The sequence below is a fragment of the Nesoenas mayeri genome (assembly GCF_963082525.1).
Source record: "Nesoenas mayeri genome assembly, chromosome: 5".
Lineage (NCBI taxonomy): Eukaryota > Metazoa > Chordata > Aves > Columbiformes > Columbidae > Nesoenas > Nesoenas mayeri.
The window spans coordinates 17,612,298-17,632,950 of record NC_137548.1 but is presented as its reverse complement, the minus strand read 5'-3'; the positions used below and the strand labels follow the sequence as shown (position 1 = coordinate 17,632,950).

General features: G+C 37.9%; 1 protein-coding gene across 4 annotated transcripts; it reads right to left on the bottom strand.

Annotated features, from left to right (window-relative positions):
* Positions 1 to 1,885: 1,885 nt before the first annotated feature.
* On the bottom strand, positions 1,886 to 20,285 carry ATXN3 (ataxin 3). Of its 4 annotated transcripts, XR_013922144.1 has the most exons (12): positions 20,219 to 20,285; positions 16,528 to 16,692; positions 15,949 to 15,993; positions 14,469 to 14,554; positions 13,984 to 14,050; positions 11,593 to 11,680; positions 11,208 to 11,340; positions 9,937 to 10,112; positions 9,395 to 9,518; positions 8,565 to 8,653; positions 6,754 to 6,952; positions 1,886 to 6,178 (listed from the first exon to the last, which is right to left on the bottom strand). XR_013922144.1 is itself a non-coding variant. In XM_080344681.1 (11 exons), the coding sequence occupies exons 1-11, from the start codon at positions 20,240 to 20,242 to the stop codon at positions 6,858 to 6,860; spliced, it is 1,092 nt and encodes a 363-aa protein (XP_080200807.1). In that variant the 5' UTR covers positions 20,243 to 20,285; the 3' UTR covers positions 1,886 to 6,857. The 4 variants fall into 4 exon arrangements, 3 of the variants coding, with proteins under 3 accessions (XP_080200807.1, XP_080200808.1, XP_080200809.1); XM_080344681.1 differs by having other exon boundaries at positions 1,886 to 6,952; XM_080344682.1 differs by lacking the exon at positions 20,219 to 20,285 and adding an exon at positions 19,543 to 19,633 and having other exon boundaries at positions 1,886 to 6,952.
* Positions 20,286 to 20,653: the final 368 nt, after the last annotated feature.

Sequence of the window (20,653 nt, the reverse complement as noted above, 5' to 3'; positions counted from 1 at the left end):
CCGCAGGGGGGGCCGGAGCGTCTCGTCGTGTGGTAAATGATAAATGCACAAATGATCTGTCTGCGTAACAGGGAAGTGGCGGAACCCAGAAGCCGCCAGACGAGGCTGCGCCGGTCAGACCCTGCGGGTGAGCGGCGGCCGGGGCTGGGGTCGGGCCCGGAGGTCACTCTGTAGCCACAGACACGGCCCACGAGCTCGGAACTGGGCAGGGAACGCCCTGTGACTAACATGAACCCCAACCTTATTACCTACACATACTTGTGTCGTGTGTCATTAACAAAACACAGGGTCCAGCTGCTACATGAGTGAAGACATTTGTATTTCAATATGTATTTTTCTGAAAGACGCAAGTTCTCAGAGCCTTTAGGCCCGCTGTGCTTTGGGTGTAGGTGCCATGGCTGCATGGTTGGATTTCCAGCCACAACCCTGGCACCAGTTCAATTCCAAGTTCTTTTTGGTTTTGATCAAGTGAGGTATTTAAAAATATAAGGGACTACGCAGAGTAATGCACTGTTACAGAAAATGCAGTACTGAAACAGAATAAAAAATGATTGAAGTAAAATACTGGGCAGATAGCTCATTGCTAGTTTCAAATAACACAGGTGAAATCTTAACACTTTTAGAGAGACACTGAAAATCCAGCAGGCACAAAACACACACTCTGGAGATGTTGGGGGACGAACATTACCAAAAGGCTATGGAAAAACCTACTTGTTGCTTACCAAACCCTATCTTGCAGAGCCTTGACAAATGTTTTGTAGCTGCTCTGCAAGCCTGGATTGCCTTTTAGCTTTCCGGTCCATTGTCACTTGGATGCAATTCTGAGGCTGGGCACAGTATGTGGTCCAGGTGTTTATTAGTTAAAAGTAACCAAAATAGCTGTCAAGTTTGACAGTCCAGTAATTGCCTTCCTTCTTCAGCAAATGATTTTACATCAGGTTTACTAACTACCAAATTATATTTACCACTCTTATTACTATTACTATCCATATTAAAAACAATCATACGATACTCCAAATCCATTTTTATCTCAAAAAAAACCCCAACCCCCCATAGTAAAAGGTATTGATGCTGTGATGCAGCATGAAATGAAACATAACTGTTAATTGGTTTTGTTAATTTAACACATTGGGTTTAATGGAGATGAAATGTTTACAATGCTCAGAACACCTTATAGTTTAACAAAAACCATATGGGTCCAGAGGAGCTAAAAGAGGTGTCATATTTTCCAATGTTTGGCTAATTAATTTTTATGGGAAACTGTCTTAACATTTTTCAAATAAAATCAGGGATATCCTCCAAACTTAAAAATGTCTTCTAGTGTGGTTCATTTTATAATACCATGTCAAGAAATCAATAAAGTATCACAGAGGGCTTTTTTTTTTTTCCCCACTGTTGAAAATTACTGCTCTTGAAAAACTAGAAACTGACTACTTAGCATTGCGACTCCATTTTTTTAGCTGAGTGGCTTCATGTACTGTTAGTAAAGGTACACGAGAATCATCCAGTGTAGTCTGTGGACTGACTAAGCTACAAAAGCAGTTCATTGTGCCACAAAAAGAATGTGTATTCTGGTAGCAAACCAGCAAATATTAGCTTATTTTAAAATTAGCATACAATTTTAAAAGATGTAGCATAACTACAATAATACAGTAATGCACCAACCTTCTTCCTAACAGAAGTGTCTTTACATAAATTTTGAATTATTACCAGATGAAAAGAGTTAACAAAATGTCAGTTGTGAGCAACAGCAGATCAGCCCAATGCTAATGCACATACACAGCAGCTGGTGCAAAGCCCATTGACAGCAAAGACAAGATTTTAATGTTTGATGATTCTGTGCCCAATCCACAAATAAAAGAAAGCACATATGCAAATACTCAGGTCAAGAGAGAAACTTCAGAAGCTATAATAATATTTATTTTAAAAAGTGATACCAAATACAACCATATATATTCGTGCCTATTTGGAGAGCATTTTCAAAATATCAAACAGCACTGCCATTTTCCAGTCAAAACAATGACAAATCATTTCAGCTCTGAGGTTTTTTTTTAAATCTTTTCAGTACTATATGCTTTATATACACAAAATACAGACAAAAATTATATAGGAATGCAGAGCCAAAGACATGATACTGAAAGCAGGGTCTCAAGATGAAAAATCTATTACTGAAAATTATTTCTAAAATACACAACTATTAGCCAAGAGATGAAAAAAATTATTCTGTTACAAAATCCTAACTCTATACAGATTTGCACACATGGGGTTTCATGTAGCAAAAAATAAAATTTTACCAATGCCTGCATGCTTTAAAGACAAAATCAAGGTTCTTCCTTTTTTTTTTTTTTTTTTTTTCTTTTGTGCAGTGGTATTTAACTATTACATCCCTTTTTTTTCCTAAGTTTCCCCTCCTGAATTCACACAGTGGCTGCACTGGGAGGAAAGGGGGAATTAAAAAAAATATATAAGGATAGTAATAATTATTTGCTTTTCCTAGCAACGAAAATAAAACCATTTTGATTTGGCAAAGGCAGTTGAAAAGTCATGTATTTTAACATTCTGAAGAACTTTAACTGGAAGGAGGTGACTGCGACAGGTTAAATACTGAAGTATTCTCTCCACGTCTGAAATATAAATACAGCAAAATGTGTGTATGCAGGTTAAAGAAGTTTATTGCAAAACAGCTGACACTTTTAAGATGCAAACCTGGATACAATACACAGAAGCTCCTAATTTGAAACTGAAGAATTGAATATTTGGACCAGGCCAGTTCAAATGTATTAATAGGAAGTATTGTTCTTACTGGAACAACTGATTATGTGGGAAATGGGTACATATGTATTACCTGTTAGGCTTTTTTTTTTTTAAATGATTTGTGAGTAACTATGATGATTTCCCAGGAGTTTGTTTTATGTAAAGACAGTAATGGCTTACCAAGCAAGCAACATAATTTTATATCTAAGCCCTTAAAAAAAGTTTCCACTTCAATTTTTCTTTTCCTCAGATACCCTTTTTTGTTTTTGATTCCTTTAAAAATATGTGCTGCTAATACAAATTGTACAGTAGTACTTATTTGCAAGTCTGAGTTCTAGAGTTCTCCAATCTCATTCCCTGTAATATTTCTCAGTAAAAAGGCCACCATTTGTACATTTTCATCATGGTTTGAAAAAATAAATTCTAAAAAATTTCACAAACATTTTAGAACTGTAACGTCTTGTTCATTTTTAAAAGCCTAATTGTCAGTTTTGTAACAAAAACAGCTTGCAAATGACAGTATTTGTCTTGAGATACAGAAATAGAATTGTTTACTAGACATGTGCAGAAGCTATTTTAAACTCCTCACCATGTTAAAGATGTGTAATAGAAGCAATAGTTCAACATTAAAACACATTGGAGACTTAACTTTGTATTGGTTATTTTAAGTATTCTGCAAAGTAGTTAGTAAGAAAGATAATAAAGAGTACGTTAGCTGAAAATTACATTTAAACTTGCAAAAGTTGTTTCAAGGGCACAAGGAGCCCATATGGTGTAGAGTAAGCCAGTATTGTAACAGATGAGTTTCAAACCCAGGAAAATGCGAGCATTTCAATAGCTCACATTGGTACCTGCTGTGCTTAATGAGAACTGCATTCAAGCATGACTGCATTACAACACTTATTCTTCCTGCCCTCATTGTAAGACCAGGAAAGCAGTTTACAGAATTATACATAAAGAAGTAATTTGAGAAGTTATTTAATGTAACTATCACTCATTCATTGCCACTACCCTTTTGATTTCTATAGGCAGAAAACCACAAATTACATCACATGGACCATTCACTGTGAGGAAGACTAAAAAAATCTGTTGCATGAATGAAGTCTGAAATTCCCTCAAATATCATACTATAATATATATATATAAAAAAATCAATTTCTGCTCCTTTACAATGGACTTTGGCATAAAGCTACAATGCAGGAAAAAACCTTTCAGCTTGACAGACAACAGTAGGAAAAGGCTCTAAATTAGTCAGTGCCTCACAAGCATAGTTCAGCCTCACTGAGAACTATTTGTCACTGAAAGAACACACACCAAAAAATGAGAGTGGCTTTTTATTTTATTGACAGCTTCTTGGCAGGTCCACACATTTTGAACTTTAGGTCTGGCCTATAAAATATGTGCTGTCAGCAATTAGTCTTTCCCTTTGGTGCAATTAACATATGTAGCTTAAATTGCTAGCTCTTAACTGCTTGACTAGACAGATGTGCCTACTCCATTAAACTTGGCATTCCTCTGAAAATCTAATTGGTGTTTGTACAGTGACACTGTTTCTACACAGGAAGGAATATGGTTAGCCCTGTAATGATTGACACAGTTGTCCTTTTCAGGCACTGTTAAACACTTTCTGTTCCTTACATATTAAAACACTTGGGTGATGAATTAACTTAAAAAGTGACATGAAAGTTCAAACGCAAACCACCATACTTTAGTGATTATAAAATCATGGAATTGTAACAGGTTACAGTTAATGCAATTCAAGGGGCTTTTTTTTTCTTTTTTAAACAGGGCTGCTATGCTATATAGCTATGGGAATAATACAATTTTATTATATTCTTGTAAGAGAGGATAAAAGGACCAAGTTCCAAGTACTGGTATCAAATAGCCATCCCACACCTGTTTATAAAATGAAGAGTCTTATTTCTGAATCAATTTATGGCACAACAAAAAAGGGAAATTAAAGCTGTGGATAGTTTACAGATGAGCAAAGAAATAATTCAGTGCTTTACAGATTCCTGTTTTCATTTTCATATAAAACTTAAACTGAAAGCAGAAATTTACATCCTGAAAAATACCGCATTTCAAAATGGCATATGCACACATGGGCACTTAAAGCCATTGTTTAGCTGTATTAATCTGAGACATTACAGATGATAATGTGCGTAACACAATTATTTTTAAAAGATAAAATTTAAAATCATTGTTTAAAAAGTAGTGCTGTCTCACGTCAAAATGCATATTGTCTTACACATACCAGTGGTTCTGGTGACATGGTGGAAATTCAGCACACAGGTAAGGAAAACAGAATTTCGCCCAATTATGTATAATATTATTATATCCTAAACTATCAAGAAACCATTGCTGTAAACAAATCATTACTGAGAGGTTGAGCCCTTTCAAATACAGTACTACTTGATGCTGAATGTATATTTCCATCTAGCTACCATTCATTTTATACTGATTTTAATTAAATTTACTATTGTGCAATGATATTACTTCAGAATATTTTGAAAAAGAAATTTGGAGTTATTGTCAAAAGATTCTTAGAATGCCTGTGCTAACTTGTTTACGCCTTAAGTGGACTACAGCTTACATACTCTATCTACAACATATTTCCATATAATTTATATGTAAACAGAATTTGTATTTCAAGCACCATTTAGGAAAATGAAACATATATCTCAATTGCTGCACTGAAGTTGAAAGTCATGTTTGGTCGCCCTGTTACACATTCATCCCGGATATCAACAGCAAACGTCTTAAAACCAAAAGAATAAGCTCTCTCGCATACTCCACTCCCCAGTTTTTCTGAGGATCAGAAACAGCATGATAAAAAATTGTAAGGTGCATGAATAAAGGCTATTCCTGAAAAAGCTGCAGCGTTCTGACAGACACTCATCAAAAGCATTTCAGAAAAAAACATCCACACAGACATAAATATTCATTCTTCAAAGAGCTACTTGCACAGGAGTCATTTCAGACTGCAGGAATGCACCTCGTGTGTGGCACTGACTTTATGGCACCTGAATCCCCTCCTCCTTTCTCCTTGACACAGTTATAGTTCTGTCATACTGAAAGGCCAGAATGAAGGGTTGAGTGTGAAGAGGAAAAAAGACTCCAGAAGAGGTAGAAAAGATCTGTTTAACCCAACTGATTATATGCTACTTTTAAAGACAGTGGCATAACTAGAAAGACCAGAGGAAGACAAAAAATACACCCCAACAAAACCCCAAAACAAAAAAAAAATCCACAAAAAAATTCCCCAACAAACAAACACAAAAACCCCAAAAAACGAAAGAGAAAACAACAAAAACAAACCCCCAACAACAACAAACCACAAAGAAGGCAAGTTATCTGCCAAAAGACAATAGAGCAATGCAAAAATCCTACTTCATATGTGGATCTGGAAATTTTACAGTTGGAACTGGAAGTAAAACCAGAAAGTGTTAGAAGATCAGAAATCACCGAAAGATTCAGGAGTAACATCATAATCAACAATACACTGAAGATTTTATCTTGAATTGCAAAGTATGAAATTTATGGATTCATGTTTCTCTTGCAAAATGGGTCATTCCAAAAGTGGCAATTAGGATTGAAAAGTTGACCTTGTCATTCAGAATAAACAATCACAAAATAAATTATTTAAGATTAGCAGAATTTAATTATTTTCCCATGTTAAGTGATTTCTTATAAAAATTAGTAATTTATGACAACATTACTTTTATCTGTTTTTCCATTAGTACTGAAGGAAATCAGTTGATGCTGGTTTTCAGCACCTTTTGAATTGTTCAAAACAATTTAAACTTGCTTTTTAATTGCAAGTTACAGATGCTACACGTGTCTAACTTTGTTCTTGTCAATAGTTTAAGTAACTTTAATACAGCCACTCTTGTGAACAGGTGTTCTGTAGTAGGAGTGCCACAGTTTTCTAAATTAGTGCAATTTTTTTTGTATTTGCAGATTCCCTCTAAACTCTGACCTCCATCCCCCTTTTCATACCTGCTTCCAGAACTCTGAAATGAACCCTGCTTGTGCAACATCCACACAGTAAAGTTAGAATGGAGACTTAGTGTTTCGACAATAAAAGGGGGAAAAAAGTTATGTCATTTCTCCTCTTCTGTATTCAAGTCGTTTCTAACAGATTCCAGAGACATATTCATGGCAGCTTGAAGCATGTCTTCTTCACTCATATCACCATCTAAAGAAAATAAACAAACAAAGCTAGTTCTCAGCTGTAGTTAAATGCGTTCTTTGTTCTTTTTGTCCACATACATTTCCCACCCCAAAAACTGGTTTTGTTTTTCAAAATCACTGGAGATTTGCACTTAGCTTTCCATCCTCAACAGTCAGTCTGTAACAAGTAATACACATTAATTTTGGATCACCAATACTTAATACTGGTAAGGCCTACATACTTACATTCTACTGAAAACTAGTTCCAGTAACGTTGACAGAAATTACTCCAAGTTTATTACATTGTCACAGAACCACAGAACGTTAAGGATTGGAAGGGACCTCAAAAGATCATCTAGTCCAATCCCCCTGCCCGAGCAGGAACACCTAGATGAAGTTACACAGAAATGTGTCCAGGCGGGTTTTGAATGTCTCCAGAGTAGGAGACTCCACAACCTCCCTGGGCAGCCTGTTCCAGTGCTCTGTCACCCTCACTGAGAAGAAGTTTCTTCTCAAATTTAAGTGGAACCTCTTGTGTTCCAGTTTGAACCCATTGCCCCTTGTCCTACCATTGGCTGTCACCGCAAAGAGCCTGGCTCCATCCTCCTGACACGCACTCTTTATAAATATATAAACATTAATGAGGTCACCCCTCAGTCTCCTCTAAACTAAAGAGCCCCAGCTCCCTCAGCCTTTCCTCATAAGGGAGATGCTCCATGCGCTTCATCATCTTTGTTGCCCTGCGCTGGACTCTCTCCAGCAGTTCCCTGTGCTTCTGGAACTGAGGGGCCCAGAACTGGACACAATATTCCAGGTGTGGTCTCACCAGGGCAGAGTAGAGGGGAAGGAGAACCTCTCTCGACTTACTAATCACCCCCCTTCTAATAAACCCCAGGATGCCATTGGCCTTCCTGGCCACAAGGGCACAGTGCTGGCTCATGCTCATCCTGCTGTCCACCAGGACCCCCAGGTCCCTTTCCCCTACACTGCTCTCTAATAGGTCATTCCCGAACTTATACTGGAACCTGGGGTTGTTCCCACCCAGATGCAAGACTCTACACTTTCCCTTGTTATATTTCATTAAATTTTTCCCCGCCCAACTCTCCAGCCTGTCCAGGTCTCTGGATGGCAGCACAGCCTTCTGGTGTGTCAGCCACTCCTCCCAGCTTGGTGTCATCAGCAAACGTGCTGATAGTACACTGTTTCCTCATCCAAGTGACTGATGAATATATTGAATAATACTGGCCCCAGTACTGACCCTTGAGGCACTCCACTAGATACAGGCCTGTCCTACAACTTTAAAAGTAATTTAGAAAACCAATTCTTGGCACAAGTCCCAAAGATCACAATTTGTAATGCTCAAGCAAAACAAAACAACAAAAGCAAAGCCAGAAATCAAATGGTCTAATAGTAACGCCCTTGACTTTGTAACAGGACAGTGACATTCAAAGCAGAACAGGCTTTTCAAGAAAGTGATCCTTTCCTTCACTGCCAAAAAATTGTAACAGCTGTGATACATTGTCTAAATGGCTGCTGGAGTGAGGAAGTGGGCAGATGAAAGTTGGGAAACAGAGCACAACACAAAGGTGGAAAAGACAAATATTTCAGTACCGGAAATAAGTTTATTTAAACAGTACCTGCGTCAGCTTGTGGAGTGCTTGAGGTTAGAGTTGGCTTATCATGTAGCTTTGGGGTCTGATCTTGCTGCTGTAGCTGTTGTTGCTGCCTTAAAGTGTTAGACGGGAATAAGATTAACATCAATATAAGACCTCTATCAAGCATATTTCAGTGTAAGGAAGGTGAACAGCGAGACGTAGAAGCTCTTTGGCATGCCCCTGCACCCAAAAATCTCTTTGATCATTTCACCTTGCTAACATTCTGTCACTTACTGTCCCAACATTATATTCCAAGTCACATTACTATTTTCCCAGAATTTGGACATTCTGCATTCTCATCCTCTCATGCAAAGTCTAACTCCTCCAATCCATAGCATTTCTGCCTGGTCTCTATTTCTTCTGTTACTAAGAGAGAGAGAGCAGGAAAAGCTACAACAATACACCTCTATGTATTAAGAAGGTAGTCCAGAACAGCAACATAAAATATCACCTAGAATCCTTTCATGTGATGCACATTAGAGGCATCATTACCAGAAGCAAAGTCTTACAGAAAGAATGCTTTTCTTCAGGAAAATAATTACAGAAACTTACAGGATTTCATTTAAAATACTTCTGTAACATGTATGTTTTTTATCTTCCCAAGACTGATGTTGCATTACTAACCAATCCCCTCTTAGAGGTTTCCTTTCTTCATAGGAACAATGTGGAAACAGCAAAATTCAGGTACTATTTGAAAAACATGTTAAGATATAGAAGTTAATCTGGACCCAGTCAGAAACCCATCCATGCCCCAAGAGCACTGAAAAAAATCCCATGTACTTCCACATGCAGTTTTCCATCAACTACTTTACTTTTCAAAATGCACTCGTCTTCTCCTTCGCAGTTCTTCTGAGGAAAGAGGGTCTGTCTGACTGGTGTGAGGTGACTGAGGAACATTCTGTGATAATGAATCTGAGAACTCACTTTGACGGCTACCTAAAACCAGAACACGACATATCCTACTAATTACCGTGAAATGAAGTTAGTAAGTGAAATATAGCTTAAGAAAACGTCTTGAAACTTGAGTGGAAGAGAATTGTTGGAGAAATAAGCACCTAGGCTAACTTAGCTTGATACTCTCTTTCCTCCTCACCACAGGATGGTTTCCTTTCCCACCTGCCACCCTTTGTTAATTTGTTCGTGCTTCCAAACGATCAACATGAAAATTGCAACTTTTAAAAAATCAGAAATGAGATAGCTTCAGGAAGTTCTGGATTGTCCTTCCATGCCTCAAAGCCAGTCTTTTAGAGAGCTTGATGCATGCTGGAAAAAGTGTCTGACAAACTGATTTCAGTAGCTGCCTAAAACATAAGCAACACGAACAGTGTAGGAGAAATTCAGATAAGCACCGCACCTTGCATGCTGAGTTGAATGGCTCTGCGAAGATCAGCTTCTTCATCTTCCATATCAATTTCCTGCCTACTCAGAGCTAGGGCTCTCTGAAAGTTCTCTTCATCTTCATCTAACATGCCTGTTCCATCAAAAGGATGGTTAACTTCTATTGCTTGGTCCACGTCGCTTCTGAGTAACCTGTGAAACGTATATATTTATGGCAAAGTTCAGAGAGAAATTATATTAACTTTTACTGTGAGATTTCAGGTAAATGTTGATTTAACTCTACTTTTTAACTTTTGAAAAATAAATTCTGTTGTGAAAATCTGCTATATAAACAGTTATTTTCATTTCTACAATAAAAAGCACAACAGAGCTGCAAGGACAGCTCTGTAAAAAAGAAGATGTAAAAATGAAAATACTGCAACTCTAACCCCATGTTGACAAGAATCTGTTTGATAGAAAAAACTTAAAAAACAGTAGGGCTACAAAAAGCAACAATACAAGTTATTGGAACCCATTGCTATTTAAACAGTTACACCAGCAGAAAATAGACCATGTGGCCTCCTCTTTAGAAAGCTTTGATGACCACGCTAGAGCAACAGATCCTCTGTAAAACTACACTTTTCCACATTACTGCCAAGCAGTTTGTTTTTATTTTACACCAGTTTACCTTTACAAAGCAGAAGAAATAATAATGAATTAATTCCTCTGAAAAACCTTAAGCCTTTTTTGTCAGTATGCAATTTATACACTATGAAAATGTGATAAAATTATTGCAGTAGTACTTTTTATACTTTCATGGATGTTTCATATTACCAGTATGCATCACAACAGAGCAGCACCACATTTACAGCAAAATTATTTCAAAAAGAAATGCTGTATGATGTATATTATATGGAATTCAGATATGGGCTTCTCAAAATTTTCTACTTAAGACAGAATGCACAAGCCAGTCTTAATTATAGATGGATTACCATTAACCATAATTTGGTAATATTTGCTAACTCATTTTACTATAATTGGAAAAAAATATCATAATCATGAAGTTAAAGATCTGCACTATACAACACTTAGGCACATGGAAAGATTAAATCCTTATTAAGGTAGTTTTTGCCCATTTAAAAATACACCATTTGTATTCTACCAACTTGCTGCTACCATGTGCAACAGTAGTAAGCATACTGCACTAAGGGTACTTCTAATTACACCTTAAGGGGGTTGTTGCCAAGTAGGCATTTATCATGGAAATCAATCATACTGAACACTACTAAAATTAAATCTCTCCCTTACCTCTGATCTCTTGACTGTGCGGCCTCTTCTCCAATTAGTTTTGGTCGTTGCATCTGCTGTACCCGAATCATCTGCAATAGCTGATCAGCCTCACAGTCTGGCAAGTCACCTTTTACTACAAATATGGAATAACCTAAGAAAAATAAATCATGAGTCTACAGCATTAAGGTGCATGCATAAGCACTCTAAAATGCACACTATATGAAACACAATGATGTGCAATTTATTACAACGTAAGGCTCTACCTTTCATTATATGGACTTGGGTTATTTCACTATTTAAATCATAAAACTAAGGGTAATTAACTGAATACATGAGTTCTAATAAATAATGATTATTACCTACTTTTAATTAATGAGATTTAACATCTGCAAGTTACTATTACCTTCCTGTTGTAATTGAGCCAAGAAAAGTGCAAGATATGTATCTGATATTAGTTCTGGACCCATCAAGAGAGAGTTCAAGTTAAACCACTGTAATTAAGAAAAAAAAGGTTTGAGAGAACAAATTAGCATAAAGATTACTCGGTAATCTGTTTCTGTACATTGTGGTCATTTTCTATGACGGAACATCCAAATAAATCTAGAAAAATAAATTATCAGAAAGTCCTTTGAAGCACTGTATTATACTGCTAAAGGTTACTCTTCAAATACTCTTCAGCTAACAGGAGATCTGAAGTGTGGACGTTACTGCATGCTCTTTCCCATCACTGAACACTGGTATCAAGCAAATGGATTAAACCAGATCAATCAAAATATAATGGTAGAAGAATTATTTCAGACATCATTCTAAAATCTTCCTTAATCCTAGTTTTAAATCTGTTCACAGACTAATGAAGGAAGAAACCCTTCATAAGTTAATGCTGTATCTTAAGAAATTAATAGATACAGGAAACAGAATTGAATTCTTTCCATGAAATAGTCCCATTAAACATGCTGTCTTTGATAGTTGTTGACGCTGAAAACTATTGTTTAGTTCTCTCTGAGATAATTTTGAAATTTAAAAATTAAGGAAAACAAACTCAAATTTAATACACTGATAGTACAGTATAATATTACAATAAGGGACACTTGAGAAATATTCACAGATAATTTCTAGTTCCCTGAAGACAGCTAGTCATTTATACTGCCTACTAGAGAGAAAATATATTCAACACGTACAACAAAACAGTCTATCTTTAAAACCCCATATCTATTGTAATCAATCTGAAAAGCCTTTTGTATACCATACTTTCAATATTATCCAATTTTAACAAGGAAGCATCACTTCAAGTAGTAGGAGAATTCTATCTCCATTCTCACAAAAATACATTTATCTGCCCAAACTTCCATATATGCAGTCAGGTCCACACTAGAATTCACCTGGAATACAGGTGACTATCTACCATTCTGTCATTCAGTCACTTAATTCGTCAAAAACACCCTTTGCCAGTAGGAAAGGGTAAGAAGACCAACAGCATAGGAGTGGGGAATACAAACTTACGTAAACAAATACAATGCATAGATTATCGACAAGCTTTTAACAGAGAATATGGAGGAGGAAGGTTTGGTAAGCTAACTTGGCTTTAACTGTAACAGAAGAGAAGCAGGCCAAACCTAAGTCAACCTACTTTATCTTTTCTTATTACCCTCTAGACAACGGGCACCTAGTATCTTCTTCATATGGCTACAAGCCACATATACAAGGAAAAGACATTCCCTCCTCCAACTTTTTGAAGGTAGAATGCTATCTCGCAAAATTCCACCCAGCATGCCTGCATATATAATAAGGAACATTCCTGTACTTTTAAGAGACCATTCAGCCTTTTTGATATCAAATATACAAAAATTGCCTGTAAACATTAGCCATACATTTATACTGACACAGAAGAGCAGAGATAGTTTCTTTACTCACAGGTGATTTTTTTTTTTAATCTGGATGACAACATCGGTAGCCATCACTTGCAAAATGAACCAAATGTGTAAAGAGACTCTTGTTCACTACAGCAGAATCTAAACATTTATTTCCTGAACATTTTCTATGACAAAAATTGAAAAAAAAAAAACAAACACCAAACCAGCTTTTGCTGTATAAAAACATATGCAGTATGATCTAGAAGAGTGACTGGCTACTGAAGTAAAACACTACATTGGTGTTACAAGGGACATGGATGTGACTTGAGTTATTGTATATGTACCATGTACTTGTATGGCCATCCCCTGCCTTTAATAACTGTTTCCTGCTTACAATACAACTGTTTTAGAAGTGTTCTAGAATAGCGCAAAGTTGTGATTTTACTTTCCCCAACTTTATCCTGATGGATACTTTTAAACACTAGCAATCATAAATACATTTGAAATTTGAACTTACTTATACCTACTATCCATTTCTACAAGCAAAATTGTTTCCACAATGTCAATAATTTAGTGCATTGAGTTTGCATTCCATGGGGATCCTAATCCTTGTCTAGAACTACCCCTTCCCTCCTCATACAATTTTTCTGTTATTTTTCCATGCAGAAAAGAAAGAAAAGAGCTTAAGGCGTCTTGCAGACTACCAGAGCTGCAGCTCCCTAGACCACAGGTTTACTGAGGAATCCCAGAGTCTTTCCCCAGGCTAACATTCACAAAAAGCTGCATTTTGTGATATCACTTTTTCTTTTTTTTTTTTTAATATAGGATACTGTTAAAGTAAATTGCAGCAAAAGCTTGCAAAAGGCCAACACATGGTCTACTTGCAACCTCTTTTCCACCCCCATTCTGAAGTCAAATTTTAAATAAAAAAAAGACAATGTCACCTGTTTTCCTAACTTTCGAACTGTAAACCAGTGTTCCTTATAATTACAAATAAATGATTTTTCATTTCTGTAAAAAGAAAAACAAAAGGTATAGGTAAAATTAAATACTAAAATACTGGAGTGCATGTTAACGTTTAAGTTATTTGCTACCACTAATTTAAACTTTTATAATAAAATTTCAGTAGTACAACTGCTGATGTTAGAGTACTCATACTGCTCTTATATAATAACACATAGAAAGTTGTCAGCATTACTGAAATCTCCATATACCTGTGATGCCACAGATACTGAGATATCATGAGGGCACAGAGGACAGATGTTCATATACACCCCAAACAGGAAAATATGAAAGACAGAAGGGATAATTAAAACATCAGAATGCAACAGAGCTTGAAACAGCAATTCAAAGATAGATTTAAATCACTGATTAAGAGTATTATTTTTTTGTAAAATGAAAGCAGGGTGCTAAGAAAAAAACATCTTACATTGGGTCGATCCCAAGCCTCTGATACTCTGGGCTGTTGAAGAGGATTAGTTCTAAACCCCAAACTTTCAAGGCATTGCTTATAACCTGTCAAAAAATAGCACTTTTCATGAGTCAAACAAGTCATATCTAAATTTAAGCAAGCAAGCTTAGCTGCTATAAACAATTGTACCCTTTTCATAAAACTTAGATTTCAAAACATTGCTAGGAAACCTGGGAGTCACATTATTCAAATCACAACTGTCATAAATCCACACGCAAACACAGCACACATACTATATCTAAAGGGAAGCAACAAAATTAGGATTTAACTGAGACATGTTAATAAACCTACTCCCCCAGATAAAGCTGTAACTTCATCTGCCACAGATACTTCATAAGTTGCATCTCTCTGCTTTCAATATTCTGCTCTGCCCTCCCTCCCCCGCAGTACAATGTCATCCTTCCCCACAGTAACTATTGAAAATTTTGCACTGCTGGCTTGTCATGGGATCACTCAGGTACGTTAGTACAACCTCTTCTACAACATCTCTTTAAAACTATCTGAAATAATGCTGTGAGAAAATTTAAATTAACAATTCATCTTCCTTTCAGCAAGCCAACTACACAGCAAGTGAGCAAAGCAATGACAGGAAAAAGTGTAATTATGAGGAAGCATTCTTTTTTCAGCTTCAGTATTGAAGCAGCACAATCAAGAATATAAGAAATGCCAAACTGTTAATGGTTTTTCACTAAACAGAAAACCAGCCCTGCCCTGCCATAAGGAAAAGAGGCTCTTGAGGGATTCTGGAACATTGACAAGCACCTTCGAAAGCTCAGGAGACAGCCAAAGGTGCAAAGCATTGCCTACAGCTCTAGTCTACATACAAGGCCCAGTTCAGTGTTCAATACCTTTTCTTGTTGTTGTTCTGGTTTAAGTATTTCTTATTAATTACTTTTCCATTATGGTCCTTAAAAAAAAAAAAAAAAAAAAAAGAAAAAAGAAAACGAAAAAACCCAGCTCTAAAGTGTCTGGAGTTTGTTATAAAAATTGGAATGCAAATATTGCAGCTTTTTCAATTCTGCAGATCACTGTAATATAACACTGTAATCACTGCCCAGGGCTCTAAAGTCTAGAATTTGAGAAAACATCAAGTCTGCTTTTTTACCTGTAGCATATGGGACTACATGTACTAATGTTTACACATACTAAGGTCTACACCTGAAGTTCCCATAAGAAGCAACTTCGAAATCAAGCTTATTGCCAGCAAGTGTCATTTCACAGCTCAGGAGTCCACACTTCTACTATGTAAGGGCCCATGAACTGAAGAACTGCAAATCACTGCTGTTAGTTGAATGATCTCCAATGATCTAGAAGTCCAACACTTAGTCCCATTAAGCCTGTAAACTGGAAACTAGATGAAAAAGCTTGATGCCATTTAAAAAGTATGAGAGAACATATATTGCATAAATAAATTCTGTCAGTATAGAGCTGTGCTTACTTGAATCGAGAAGAATCCACTGTCATCCATATTTACAGATGGCTGCTGCTCAGTGTGAGGTTGGGAGGGAAAAAAGGGAAAAAACAGTGTAACCATAAAAGGTCAGAAATAATTCAATTTTGAAAATAAATATAACTGCACACACTTGAAGCAACAGCCTAGTATGTCCTAGTCTGTAAGGCTGATACAATGCCCAAATAAACTTTTTAATTAAAAACTCAAACCCTTAAATTAGATATGCTCAGTGCTTAAAGGATAGCCAGGCATAAGAACTTCTGTTCCTACCTCAGCCACTGGCTTACAAAAACAAAAGGCAAATCACTGGTCCTCCTCATCATGCCTGACTTTCCTACCTGTAAGATGAAGATAATGTTGCTTTTTGTAGGATTACTGTGAAGCTGTACTAGTAATATTTGAAAACACCAAATTTAAGACACATAAGTGAAAAGGCCTATACATTTAAGAAGTTTTAGCACTAGGAAATTAAACTTCTCTATCTATGCAAGGATAGCTGGTCTGTACTACACAATATTAGATTTCAGGCAAATATCAAGCATCCTCAAATTAAGAAGACTTTACCTGTAAAAATGTTCTATATTCTTCACTAGACACTCCTCCCTCTGCCATTCTCATTCTTTCTTCTTCATCCAGCTGCTGTGCAATGGAGGATAACTCAACAGGACTGAAATATTCCCCTTGTAGCAAATTATTCAGACAGTGCTGAGCACACAACGAACCTTCTTGCTAACACAGGAATAAAATAAAAAAAAAAAAAAAAAAAGAGAGAACAACAAAATGATGTTATTGTTCTGATTTGTAAAATGGCTCAACCATTTCATTCTGGCAAACTTCCTGCCCTCCCCACTCGCCCAGGATGCCATATATTCTTTGGATGTATTACACTATAAGCTATAGAATACAATCCTCTCATCAGCTTGATGGGAAAAGAAAACAACATGCATACATACTATATTTCCTCAAAGGAAATAAATTTCATGTTAAAATGTTACTTTAGAAAACACTGTAAAAATTGCGGGTGGCCTGACCAAATCACACAAGGACTCTACAACCACCAAGACAGTGGATTCTGTCCTCTGCCAAATCACCATCACACTACAATTGAATGTTTTGTGCAACAGATGCTCTTGTTGTTTTTCAACTCTTCTTCCCTGCCAGGTGTGGCTGTTGGCAACCTGCTCTCCACATGTGGTTAAAGAAAGCAGAGCACTATGACTTCAGAGAGATTTCAAAGTATACTTCATGTATATACTTCAAAGTATTCCTTCATGTCAGGTTACTCACCCAGTTCAGGTTACAACCATTTTTTTTTATCACCAAGGAAATTATTAGGAGCTGGATGAGCAGTAAAGCTAATTTTCCACATGAAATGTCGATATAGTAAGTAGATAAAAGAAGATAATACTACTGGTTCTAAAATCTTGACTATGAGATTACAAGAAAAAAAAAAAAATCAGCATATTAAACAATGAAAATATTTTTGTTGATAAACCATTTAAATGGGAAAATACTTCAGATACTTTGTTACACACCCAGCACATGGGAGATAACAGATATGTAATGTAATATTTTTAGACTGTCAACCCAAATTAAAAATCAGTAAATTAGAAATGTCAGTTATTATTTTGTAGAACAAATTTTAAAATATGTAATCTGAATGAGTGCATGTTAGGCTCCGTCATCGTCATAAGTGTAGATAAAATACTGCCTTGTTAAATAAAAACCAAAAACAAATAAAACAAACAAAAAACCACACCAAACCAAAACACATTACAGTTCCCCATGAAAAGCACAACTAAACCACAAGTGCAAGACAATATTAACATCACTTTTACAATCCTGCTTTTCTATTTTAACCTCGTTTTTATTTTCATTAAGAACTCTAATGTACATGCACTATATTAAAGACAAAACTAAATCCCCTTAACAAAAATCAAGAATGCTGTTCCCTCTCACCAAATCCACAGAAACTAAGAATAGGAGAGCACGCCTTGGAGGAACATTCTTCAGACTTCCATGAAAGCCTCATACAAATCACATGCACAAATCTCCCACGATCCCCCTTACAGCAGGAACCTCAAAAGTTCCCAAGATTACAGAATCTTCCTAGGGCTTCATCACTCAATTGAGCAATGAGTTATTAAAGCCAGACTGGCTGTATGACCAGGGTCCAAGGGATCCCAGACACCTCCTCCAGCTCACGTCCTTCCCACAACAAGAAGCTCAAGACTAAAGATCCCTTCCAACCTTTCAGTGCCACATCCCTGCTGCTGGTCATATGCTAAAACTATAACAGAACTTGCTCAAGAATCAAGTTTCTCCTCCAAAATTGCATGAAATTGAGATACTAAAATATCTTTGAAAAAGAGTTGTATTACAGGCTTAAATCTTAATTTCACTGAAAGAACCTTTCTGTACTTGTATAGCTTCAACTTAAAGGAATAAACATTAATTTTCATATACAAATTTTGTATATATATTAAGTGCAAAATGCAGAAAACTGATCTTACAGCTTTTAACAGAAATGAACTTCTTTTTTTTGTGTGCAGAAAATACTGTACTTTCCATGATCTGAAATCCCCTCATTGAAACCTATCCTGATACAAACTGCTGCCCTGCTTTCCGTGTTTTCAAACACCTGTATCTTATAAAAAAAGAGCCAACTTCTAAGAGAAGGGCTTAAGTCCTGCTTTCTGCAATCACTCTATCCTTGTTAAAAATGCCACATGGCTTACATCTTTGTTTTGTTAATCTTTATAAAAACCATCATTTTTTCATGCCTATTTACTGGAACATCTGAAGTGTGCCGATTCAGGTGGGGCATGCAGCACTTTAGATATTTTGACAGGAACTGAGATAGTGCACTTGATGGGGAAAAATACCCCTTAAGAAGAAAGACAGAGGTTCAGTTAAGTTTCCCCTAGAATAATAATGGTAACATCATAGAAATACTTGGTACTCCAAAAACAGCCATTCAGGTCTAACTTCTTAACTGTGTAACTAACTTAACCAGGGAGCAGTTATGTTTCATGTGGGAGACACTCAAGGCTGCACCAAACCCCCCAAACCTGTAGTAATCACAAATCACCATCAGCTTATAACTTGGAATGTGCTATGCTCTGTTACTTCAATTTCAGCAGAGTTTTGTTACTAAACTACAAAGCAACTTTGTTGTAAAAAAATTATTATTTCATTATGTAAGAAAGGTATACTTATTTGGAACTCATTTTGAAATATAGACTGGAACTCAAGGCCACTGTAGCAGAGGCCTTAGTGGCTGAAATCCAACACTCATCCTCTCAAGAGCAGCTGTTAAACACCACAATTCTTCCCCAGTTTTTCTACCCACACTTAGCTTGAAAGAACATACCTCAGCTTCTATAGACTTCAAAACAGTATTTTTTTAAATAAAGTTATTCAATTATCTTGCTTTATTTACTAAATGAGCCAACCATTATGCACGAGAACAACGTATAAGAACTAGTGTTAACATACCAAAGGTACACACATATTGGCACAGCACATGAAAAAGGGTAGTTACATTTGAATAGCGTTAAAAAGCTCATATTTGGAAACCTGGATAAATCACAGTGGTTCACAGAAGCGTTTGTCCTCCAGAACAGGAAACACTGGTCAGCACACAGAAGCACAGAACATGAATCAGGACTTCCCTAACAGCTCTCCCTTCCCCTGCTCGTTACACAACCCAGCCAAGGCAGGCTAGGAGGAGAGATGTGTCTGAGAGCACACAAACAGCCCTGCCTGCCACTGCCCAATTTCATGCCCATTGCTCAGCCACGGGAGGTCCCCCCAGAAGCAGAAGTTCCCTCCGCCTGCCCACAGCTGCGGCCCGCTGCTAAAGGCCCAGCGGAGCAGCCAACGCACGACAGGAAGCGCTGAGGCTCAGCCCTGACCCCCGTCCACCTCCAGTCACAACGTTTCCTCTCCCCGCAGAGCCGCCATGCCTCAGGCACTTGCATCGCCGCGCCAGAGGGCCCCGGCTCTCCCGAGAGAGACCGAACCGGGCCGCTGCCTCATCCGGCCACCGGCAGGACACCGGGGAGCGGCCCTGCCGGGCAGGGCACAGGCCAAGCCTACCCCGCGGGGACCGGGGGCTGCCCCAGGGCCAGGGCAGGGACGGCAGACCCAACCGCCGCCCCGAGCAGCTCCTCAGAGAAGGCGCTCCCGGCCCGAGCCGCGCACTCCGTTACACGCCGGCCGGCCCCACCGGAACCAAACCCGCCCCACTCACCCGCTCGTGGAAGATCGACTCCATGTTTATTGTCAACCACCAGCAGCCTCCGCCCCACGTGACCTCCCCAGCCAATCAACCTTTCCATTGCTCGACGACCCACTGCGGCCAATCCCTACAGACCCCCAGCTGGGCTGGGCCTGGCGGCCATGGCAACGCCCCCTGTCGGTCGGGAGGCCGGGAGCGGCCCCGCCGGCGGCCCAGCTCGTCAAACAAGCACGTACCGCCCCTTCGTCTCGTATTATTGGCGTGAATTCGAGAACAACCTGAAAGTTCAGCACCCGCCCAGCAGCGCCACTTCCCTCCGTGTTCTCAGCCCTGCCCGTCCCGTCAGTCTCCCCCTTCTCCCGCCGCCTCTCCGGACCTCTCTCCACAGGAAACCTGGAAGGAAACTTATTCAGGTTCAATTACAAACCCAAGCAACCGTCGACCACA

Excerpts from the sequence above, each read along its gene's own strand:
- ATXN3 (XM_080344681.1), bottom strand. The coding sequence starts at position 20,242 with ATGGAGTCGATCTTCCACGAGCGG. Across the intron at positions 15,994-16,527 it reads AATATAGAACATTTTTACAG|CAGCCATCTGTAAATATGGA; the intron begins GTAAAGTCTTCT and ends CACACTGAGCAG. Across the intron at positions 14,051-14,468 it reads AGGCTTGGGATCGACCCAAT|AAATGAAAAATCATTTATTT; the intron begins GTAAGATGTTTT and ends TTCTTTTTACAG.